Source organism: Alnus glutinosa, chromosome 3 (assembly GCF_958979055.1).
Source record: "Alnus glutinosa chromosome 3, dhAlnGlut1.1, whole genome shotgun sequence".
Classification (NCBI taxonomy): Eukaryota; Viridiplantae; Streptophyta; class Magnoliopsida; order Fagales; family Betulaceae; genus Alnus; species Alnus glutinosa.
The window spans coordinates 6209550-6219689 of NC_084888.1; the positions used below are offsets into that span (position 1 = coordinate 6209550).

General features: G+C 35.7%; 1 protein-coding gene across 2 annotated transcripts; it reads right to left on the minus strand.

The window, feature by feature from the left end:
• Window positions 1-376: 376 nt before the first annotated feature.
• Window positions 377-9508, minus strand: LOC133864479 (uncharacterized). 2 transcript variants are annotated; one of them, XM_062300824.1, is made up of 14 exons: window positions 9201-9508; window positions 8130-8188; window positions 7538-7646; window positions 6969-7078; window positions 6603-6671; window positions 5557-6171; window positions 4545-5080; window positions 3661-3725; window positions 2950-3029; window positions 1939-2043; window positions 1481-1620; window positions 1261-1305; window positions 933-1085; window positions 377-846 (listed from the first exon to the last, which is right to left on the minus strand). In XM_062300824.1, exons 1-14 carry the CDS (start codon window positions 9379-9381, stop codon window positions 693-695), a joined length of 2421 nt encoding a protein of 806 aa, XP_062156808.1. In that variant the 5' UTR covers window positions 9382-9508; the 3' UTR covers window positions 377-692. The 2 variants fall into 2 exon arrangements, with proteins under 2 accessions (XP_062156808.1, XP_062156807.1); XM_062300823.1 differs by having other exon boundaries at window positions 1261-1389; window positions 9201-9506.
• Between the last annotated feature and the right edge of the window lie 632 nt (window positions 9509-10140).

The window sequence follows — 10140 nt, forward strand, 5'->3', positions numbered from 1 at the left end:
CACCTGGGCCACCTTATTGAAGTTTCTTCCATTAAGCTTTTATGATATGAATTACTTTTGTTTGATAATTTATTTTTTCCATCTAAAAGAGCATCAACAATAGGAGTCTGCTCGTATATGTTTTTTGTATTGCTAATGAACTAGCTATGTTAGTTTCTCAGACTGGTCAAAAAAGGACAAGTTTCAAAGTGTGACCTTCCATTTCTTTTGGGATTTATTCTGTGATATACGTTCTTTTAGGGTTTGGCCAGAGTATAGCCATGTTGTGGAAGCCGGCCAGTCACTCGGAAACAATCGGATTATAGAGGTTTTATATCACAACTACCAATTTAAGCTTCATTCAATCACTTCTGCTTCTATAATTTTGTATAAATAATTCAAGGAAACAAAAATAATCCTAGTCAATATCATTTCTGCCCTGTCTTGGTTCTTTCTTCCTAATTAGGCCAATACAGAAGAAAAAAGAAAAAGAAAATTCTAGTTTCCTGAAACAAATGCAGGAAAAAAACTCATATGGAGAAGAATTTACAACAAACTGCTCCATTTGATGCAGTTGAGACGTCTTATTTGGCACAACTGCTAGAGTTGATGCCATCAGATGAATTGTAGAGTCTCGGCCACTAAAATTTCTCCAGTTTCCTTGAGAAGAACTCATTTTTGTTGGAACTTAAAGCAAAAATCCCTCACGCTCCCTAAGCCATTCTCTCACCTCTTGAGAATGAATCTTGCCGAGTCAACTCATAATTTCCAACTGGGGTTCTTTGATTCTCGTTATTTATGGCAATTGTTTTTGTTTTCGAACAAAGGAAGAAGAACGAAGACATATATATTGTCACATGCCAAACACTGCAAAGCATTTTATGCACCACACATGAGAGAGAGAGAGAGAGAGAGAGAGAGAGAGAGAGAGAGTTTCATCAATATTTGTATACCTGTGCCAAACCCAGTAGCTTTCACTGGTTTCCAGTTTCCAGCTTATTGCTGCCATGGCTAATGCAGTGAAACCTGCTAACATAAATCCCCACAGGAACCGTCTAAAAAATGTCTTGATAAGATTTTGAAACCAGTCTTTAATAGCTTGCCATCTGTGTAAACAAGGAACCTAGCCTTAAAAGATGAAGTGAGTGGGGATTATCCATAGCCGATGCTAATGTCTTTTATCAGGTTCAAGCACAAATATAGCTTTGTTACGTGTGAACCATATAATAAGTAAATTCTGCAAGGGCAAGGGAAGCCCCCAACTCAAAGAAAAGAACTCACCTGTTGGGCGTATTTAAAGAGAACCCGATCGAAAAGGAGCACAACCTACATGCAGTAGAGATCTCTATCAGCCATCCAATAAGAAGACCCAAAGCCCCAATTGCTATCACAAGAATAATATTGGAAGACCTGCAGGTTAACGCATAGTTAAATTCCAACCATAAATTCTCATGATCCTTATACTAACTTTACTAGAATAATGTCTATCGGCATCAGTTACCTGGTTGCCTTAGTCGCAGCCATGAGGGCTGTAAGAATAGCTACAGCTGTGTGAATTGCCCTCTTAAGATCTTCATCAATAGTAGCTAGGTACACGAAAGTGCTCACCACAGCCATGAAAGAGAGCCAAAAGTCCATAAACTGAAACATTTTCCATTTGAATAATCAATATTGTCTCAAATAGAGTTGGAGAGAGAGAGAATCACTTAGAAAAACACGACGGAAAATTTACTGCATTTTGCATGATTTGGATCTCACTTCCCTCTAAAAACCCATTTCTTCAAAGCACCTCAAGTGAGGGCGTATTGACACTATCTCCAAATGATTTCAAGGCTTTCGATGTCCCTTGTTGTTCCATTGTGTTTTTCAACTTAAAAAGGTGGATATCCCAAGTGTGTACAACCAAATAAATAGCATAAATCCCCGGAAATTGAAAAGTGATGCAGGAATAACTCATACCTGCAAGACATTAAAGGTTAATGCACACCACGTGCCCACATCACAAGCATGATATAATCCACTTGAAATACCGCTAGATGTGTATATCACCCACTCTGCCAATGCCTGCATAAAACAAATAATAGTCCATTTGACAATAGTAAGTCATCTAAAGGGTTAATAAATTCACATTTGTTGATCGGGATAGCTTGAACATTCTCAAATTGCTAATCAGTAAATAGACATATGAGATATGAATGACCACGGCTGATATCACTGACCTCCCTAAGATTTCTGTAATATCACTAATCTCTCCAGTAGGCTGTTAATTCTATTTTTATTAGGTAGATAACTCGAGCACCCTTATGGAATTGAATCCATGACCTCACCCTCCAGTCTAATCTAAGAGTATACTGCTGTTTGTCTTCATTAAAGTCGCATCTTCTACTAAATTTATGTCTGTTTCGTCTCATGACAGTACTACATAGGATGATTATCGTTGGAGCACAGGCAAGCCCTGTTTTTTTTTTTGATAAGTAAGAAATATCATTAAAAAGCGCAGAGCGCAATCAAGTATACAGGAAGTATACAAGAAGGGCATCAAGAGGAAGAAGAAAACATAACAAGGAAATCATTAAAACTAAACACCAAAGGTGCGAGGTACGCAGCCGACCAAGAGTACAAAGAATGAAAGAAAAAGGAAATGAGTTCCTCAATGGTACTTTCTTTGTCCTCGAATTGTCTATCATTGCGTTCCCTCCACAAACACCACAAAAGGCAACAAGGGACCAGCTTCCACACGACCGCACTCCTAGAGCGACCACCCGTCCACCAGCAAGCGAATAAATCTACCACCCGAAGAGGCATAACAGAAGACAAACTGAAGCTTATCGTAATCTTGTAAAAGATCAGTTTGTTGTTGTTTAACAAAACAGGAAGCCAAATTATATACCATAATCTATCATTACTCTATCTTCTAAGAAGATTTAAATTGTTGCCAATCCAATCCCAAAAAAAAGGTATGAGCATTACCTTCTGTCGAAGGGCCCAAAAGGCAGGAAGTACAGCCGCAGCATTTGACCCAATAAGACAAATCGATTGCCATATGTGCCCTACAGCAGTTTTCAAGCAAGTGAATCAAGTAAAAAACCATTGAATAGCATGATACCAAGTCCACGTAAATAAAATGGTAGAAGAATTCAGTACATGTGACCTTCAGCTTTGTGCTAATTTATCATTTAATCCAGGGACTTATGGCTCCTTGTTACAGACTAGAATTTGTAAGATCATAACACTTTCATGAAAAGGAAGGGGCTGTCCAGAAACCCGCAAAACTGATTTAGCTGATTACAACTTTTCTGAGTTACCCAAAAAAATACAACTTATTTGAAGACAATGCAAACCACACAGTAGAACTGGAAAGCAATTGCAACTCAATATTTTGCAACAACATTTTTCCAGGTCGGAAATGTCAGAAAATTTTAGCTGCTTCCAATTGGATGGACAGTCTGAATAACTTTCTCACTAGATAGCTTGATTTTGCAAATGGGCAAACAGCCCTTACACTTAGTTTGATTTTTTGTTTAAAGCAATGAAGCCACCGAAAGTTTAGCTAATTAGTTGTATGACAAACAAGAGGGATAAAAGTTTACCAATTATCACAACAGAAAAGGACATATTAACAACAAAAGTATCATAGGCCAACCAAGAAAACATCATCTCATACTCCATATCAGAATTTACCTTGATGTGACACAATTTCAATGCCACAGTCAAAGCCTCCATGCCTTCGATCACAAGAGCAGAAGCTGAGGAAGAAGAGAAAAGAAAAGGAAAAAATCCTCAATTACAGGAGTCAGGGAACTCAAATAAGACATGCAATTTCTGAATCTAAACAAGTGAGCATCCAAATCAGACCAACAACAGTGGGGCAGAGTTATGTTCCCAAAAGATTGAAAAAACTGTTAATAATATACGAAAATGCAATTAAAAATTATTTTTTTTTGTATCCTGTGCCCTTGTCTTCTCCCCACCCCCCCAAAAAAGGAATAAAGTTTAGACCTCTTAAATTCAAAAAGATTGAGGAGATCAAGAGTTCGAAGAGAGCAAAAAACGAAAAAAAAAAGGTCAAATATGTTATAGAGACAATACAAATGCTTATTTATCCAGAAAAAGACAATACAAACATCAAATTCACAACAAATCTTTTTATATAAAAAATTATAAATCTTGTGGGTTGTCTGCTAATTTAGCTGACAAAATCTCATTGTTCCGCAAGAGATCTGAGATCAAATCCTGTCTATACCAGGGAAGGGCAGGATTCATGGAAGGGAAAGGGCTACTTCCATTTATGTAGCCCAAAGGTTCAATGGACTTCTAATGAACGACAAAAAAAAAAAAAAAATTATGGATCATATTATGCAACACTTTATGACAATTTTTCATTAAAACTTATGATGTTAAAAAGTCCATAGAGAAATTAAATCAAGCAAAAAAATTCTTTGTTCCACCCCTCACAACAATGCCTTTTGAGCAAAGAGATCAAGGCAAGAAATGTCATGTATATTCTCTAACCAAAAAAAACAAAGTAAAACCTTCAAAAATAAGTGAAGGGCTAAACAAAAAACCTGTATGATGTCAATCCACTAGCATCAAAAGCAATTCTGCATTCCCCATGAAAGGAGCATCTTTTTGGGCATCTTTCAAGGGAAACAGACATGATAGTTTGATCTTTGGCAGCATTGTTAGTGGCATTAAGATGCCTCAATCCAAAACCCCAAGTTCCTTCTCTAACATATAAAAGATAAAAATCAACCTTTTCTTTGCTAGAATTATACAACATGAAAAACATGGAGCCATCACTACTTTTTGTACTGTTTGCATAATAATAATCCCAACTATCAAGAGACGGTAATCCACCAAATCTAGCATATACTTCATAATCTATGTTTGTATCTGATGTCAGTCGAATACGCATATTTCCTCCAGCTGCACCACGAGGAACATCCAAAAGAAAGTAAGTCCAACTATCAACTGGTTTTCCACCATACGAGGAGTTGCTTACAAGGGGCTCGAGAGGAAAATTGGCTGAATCTGACGATACTTTTGCACTGACCGGCAAATAATAGGATTCAAAGGGGTTTGAGTCTCTCCTGAGAACTGTCTGCAGACAACCATTCTCAGCTTATTAATAAATTATTCATGCAAATAAGTCCTTTTGAAGTATCATGAAAAGAGAAGACAATGCAGAACCCCTAAATTGTTTATAAACTTAATATAAAGAGCGAAACTAACATGAAAGATGATGCTTCCAATCTGACATATTCAAGCAGAATTCTGATTCTATTTGGTTCACAATGATATCCTATAACATGCTATAATCATTATATTTCACCATTTTAAGCCATTTCATGTCTTAAACTCAAATAAACTTAAAAAAGCATTTTCTGTTCATCTTCGCAAATGAGTCAATACAGGAATTCCTTGAAGACACATTCTTGGCCCTTCATATACCAAATAGTGCAAATTGACAAGTTATATAAACATCTTTTCATCCTACCATACCAGCTTTTCATATTATAAAGACACAAATTTAATAGTGGCAATAGTGGCTGAAAACAATCCTATCAAAAATCCCACCTGAAGGACGTATCTTTCCCATGTACAATTTGATCCAGCCTTCCCTATGGGACATTCAAGAACTTGTGTTTCCATGGAATAGCAAACTTTTGTAGTAGTGTTCCGAGTCCCTCCAAGTTCTTTTGAAATATTAACAGGTAAAATAGCAATATACCAGCGCCCAACCTTTGGGGAGCGAATAGACAAGGGAGCTACACTTATGTTACTGGAATAATCATGCAGAGTGGCCGATGGAATTGCACCATGCCGAGCAAAACACATTAAATTAATTTCACTAACATTCCCACTGTTATTTGCTGCTGTTACATTGAACTTGATACCCATTGCCATAATGGTAAACTGTTCAGCCACTCCCACAACATCCAAGGAGTATACTTTTGGTTCACCATCTCCAAGGCAAGAAGTTTCGAAAGTACTTCTACAAGAAACCACATTTTCATTTGTCTGGTTGTATGGCATGGCTCCTGAAAGATTTCCTGCAGGAAAGTAGCTGTCAGATGGAACACATGAGAGAGGATCCACTGTCTGGTTGCAGTACGGGCCCCATGTCGTTGAGGTCGTGCATCCTTCCACAGTAACATTGGCACTGAAGGAGTATGCTGGGCCGCGGACAATCTGCAATACCAGAGCAGCTATGGTTTATATTTTCAAATGAATGCAATATTTGTGAATGTCCAAAATTAACATATCAAAACTCAAACGAAAGAAGATTGGAAAGAGCTCAAGAAAATAAGATCAGCAATATTGAGATTTACATCATTCTTACACCATGATCATGCAACATTCATTGAAATTTAGTACAAGCACTAAATTAGAAGGATTGCAGAGCCAGCTGAATTTTTCAGATATGAACTGATATTTAACTCAAGTATTTTGCAACAACTATTGAATTATTTTCTTGTGATGTGAATCACACAATATAATCAGATCCAATAAAGAGATAAGTTGGTGGATGCAGCAGCCTTCCTAGTTGTCATTGAGAAAAGAAGATAAAGAAAACTATAAACTGAAGGAGAAAGGTATCATGAGCAAGTAATAAACTATACCATTTTTGACTGTGTCCTTGTAGGTCCAACGCCATTGAAAAGACCAAAATACCAAGCTCCTGGAGATATCTGAATACAACTTTTACTGTTATCAACCAGGCAAAAGATATGAAAAACAAAATAAGCAAAGCAATTGTGAAATTTTCCACACACCAAACTTGGTCACCCTTTCAGACCTCCAAAAAGTGCATATAAGTAAAAAAAAAAAAAAAAAAAATCCTCTGACAGTTATCATGGCCTTAACATTAAGTAAAAAAACCATGATTCCGTCCCGGTTAAATTAATTAAAAAACAAATTGAGTGAAAAGATCTGATTTTAGCAAACAGGAAGAAAGGTATGATAAAGTAAGATATTTTGAGATTGACCTGCTCATTTGTCAACTTCATTGTGATATTTTTCTGCATAGGAAAGCACTGCTCCACATTCTGAAGAGCTTGAATTCCTCCAAACGAGCCATTAGAGAGGGGAACTAACACTGCAACAGCAGAAAACCTTTCAAAACCACATGAATTGATAATCTGATTAGACTAGGAAAAAGAAGGAAACAGAAGTCAACCAGAATTCTTGATTGATTCAAATTTAAAAGAAAATAGGCAATAAAGAAAGAGTTCTAAGTGCAGTTAAGTTAGGTGTTCCATCACCCAAAGAAACACTGTAACTACTGTTAAGTAATTTGAGAAACACCATTAACACAAAGAACTCAGCAAGCAGAATCCTCAGGCCAATTAGATGAAAATGAAATTTAACTACGTGGTCCCAAAGTAGCTGTCTTGTTTTCTTACAAAGTGCTTGCATATGCATGTTGGTTACAATTATGACCTTAAAGAATTCAAAGCCTATAAAGTGGAAAGGCAAAACAGGATTAAATTGATGGATTGATACATTTAATTAAGGTTCATTTCAATTTTAATTAGGCCACTTTCACATGAACTACCTGAATCATTTAGAGAAATGTTTGAGACATCTGGAAGTGGGGGGCTACCATCTCTGAAGCAAATAATTGGCAGCATGCTTGGACGAGCCTTTTTTATGCTTACAGCATCCTGCAAACAAATTGGACCACAAGCAATTGAGGGAGGCAGAGGACTCAAAATGCATTATATTGGTAATTGATTGATGCAATTCCCTTCATTCTAAAGACAGAGTTTGAAGCACCATCTGATTTCTGTATTAGGACAAACAAAAAGTACAAAGACACAAGGGATAGCAACTTGAGACACAAGCGATAGCAACTTGAGTAATAGGAAAAAATTAATATCAAGAAAACAAATTTCAATTTGGGAATCAGCCATTACTTATAAAAATAAAAAATAAAAAATTGGGAATCAGCGATTAGACAAGTGAATGGTATACTTTTGTACCTTATGCAAGAAGAAGGTATATACACAACAAGATATCAAAACGAAAGTAATTTGAAAAGAATTTATAATTAACAAACAAACATATATCCAGGAATTAGGCATCAGATGAATGCTGGAATACTGAACAAATCCTATCAATTCTTCAAACTTGATAAGCATACTTACGAGCTCTACATCCGAGTTCAACACTATAGACATTGAAGAGAACCATGATGGCAAATCAACTGGAACAGGGCAAAACAGCAAAACCAGTAAGATATTATACAAATTTTATATTTTTCAAAAAAAAATCTTAATACTAGCATCTTGAATAAGTCAATCTCTTCTCCATCCTTTTGTAATTGAGAATTGACATAATGAAATGAAAGGAGATAGCTTTTTCTTCACATGCACATATTTTATACTCATAGTACGCCTGTAAATAGGTTTGATTTGTACAAATCCAACCAACAACTTTACTGAATTTGATAACAGGAAGCAAGGAAATGCTTTAACCCTTTAATAGTAAGGAGGGACAGAGGAATGAAACGAAGTGAAAACCGAAGCAAATCTCCCTCGTCATTACATTTAAAGAGAAGAAAGAGGTATAAAACTTGATAAGAGGATGAAACAATCGATTGGGTCATGAACAGCGTCACAACGAAAAATAAGCTCTGATACCAAGATATAATGTGACACAGTAGCAACAGAATTACACCGGATTACCCCCATAACATCACCTCGGATGAAGTAATGATACATAATTCGGCAATCAGCTTGTCACTGTTGTTGGCTACACTTATGCTAGGACTACTACATGTAATATATGAATTATGAAGACATAGCAATACTATCAATGTTAATCAGCAAAGATGCACTCAAATAAGAAATAACCGCCAAATTACTTCGATATTCATAACTTTCACTTAGAAAGTTAAAATTTTGTCCATAAACAATTAAACAGAGCTTCACCAAAATACTTACAACCCAATAAGTATATAGAAATAAGAATTATAACATTAAAGATCATCTAAACACTTCTACGTACTCCAGAAATCCTTTATGAAATTCAATATTAAGACAAAGATCCATTAATCTTTACCCCCCATAATCCTTCAAGCACTAACGCAAAAACCAAACTTTCAGTAAAATACTGAAAAGTGTCACTAAGAATTAGCTCAAACACCACTGATATGGCGCAAAACTAAATTAATGAATCAGGTACTCAAAAGGGTCACGGCAAACCGGCTCACACACCTCTAATATAGCGCAAATCAAAGGGCCTGAGCGTGGTCCGAGGATAGCTAAAGCTGGAGACGGTGAAGGTGTTGTAACCCAGTTCGTCGTACATATGACAGAGGCCAAAAAAACAAGAATAGAGAAGGAATAGACTGAGAATCGAATTGGAAGAAGGGCACAGAATCGAACTGAAACCCATTTATCTATTTATTTTTGGTGATTCTCAGAGCACATCACGAGTGGGAAAAAAAAAAAACAGTTGGCTTTAAAGGGATTAGAGCGTATAATAAGTTATGTTTGGTGGGTGTTTAAGGAATGGAATCGTAGAAGAGAAAAAAAGTAAAAATGTCAGGAGTTTTTACGGTGTTTGAGTTGCTTGTTCAGTTGCACTCGTCAAGCTGGTTCGGGTGTAAGGATGTCAGAACCACGCGCTGGTGAGGAGCGCGACGGTCACGCTCCATCAGGTAATGAGTTTTTTTTCTTTTTTTTATCCATAGGATTCACGTGTAGGTTTTTTAAATTTAATAGTTTATTTAAAAAATATACGTATATAGGGTATTTAATTTAAGAAATGCTTCTCTACATCTTTTTTTTAAAAAAAAAAATAAAAAATAATCATTGAATCTACCATTAATTTAAATATTTACAAAAAATAAGTAAAAATATGTGTATCATGTCTTATTTAATTTTGAGTCTGAAATTACAATTCGAGACAGCAATGGGTTACACAAAAGTGGAAAGATCTCGTGACATTGTATAGATTGAAAATTATTTTGAAAAACTTTATTTATAACTCATGATTTTTTATCACTTTTGAAATAAGATACTCAAACTTTAAAAAGTGTTAATTTAAGGTATTCATATTTCAATTTGTTTTGATTTCAACATTCTGTTAAAATTTTTCGTTAAATCATGTCAAAATTCTCAAAATACCATTTTGTTTTGTTTTAAAAAAAAT

Coding starts and splice junctions, on each gene's coding strand:
- LOC133864479 (XM_062300823.1), bottom strand. CDS start 9,381: ATGGGTTTCAGTTCGATTCTGTGCCCTTCTTCCAATTCGATTCTCAGT. Junction 7,647..8,129: donor TGAACTCGGATGTAGAGCTC/GTAAGTATGCTT, acceptor ATTTGTTTGCAG/GATGCTGTAAGCATAAAAAA. Junction 847..932: donor AGCTACTGGGTTTGGCACAG/GTATACAAATAT, acceptor AATGCTTTGCAG/TGTTTGGCATGTGACAATAT.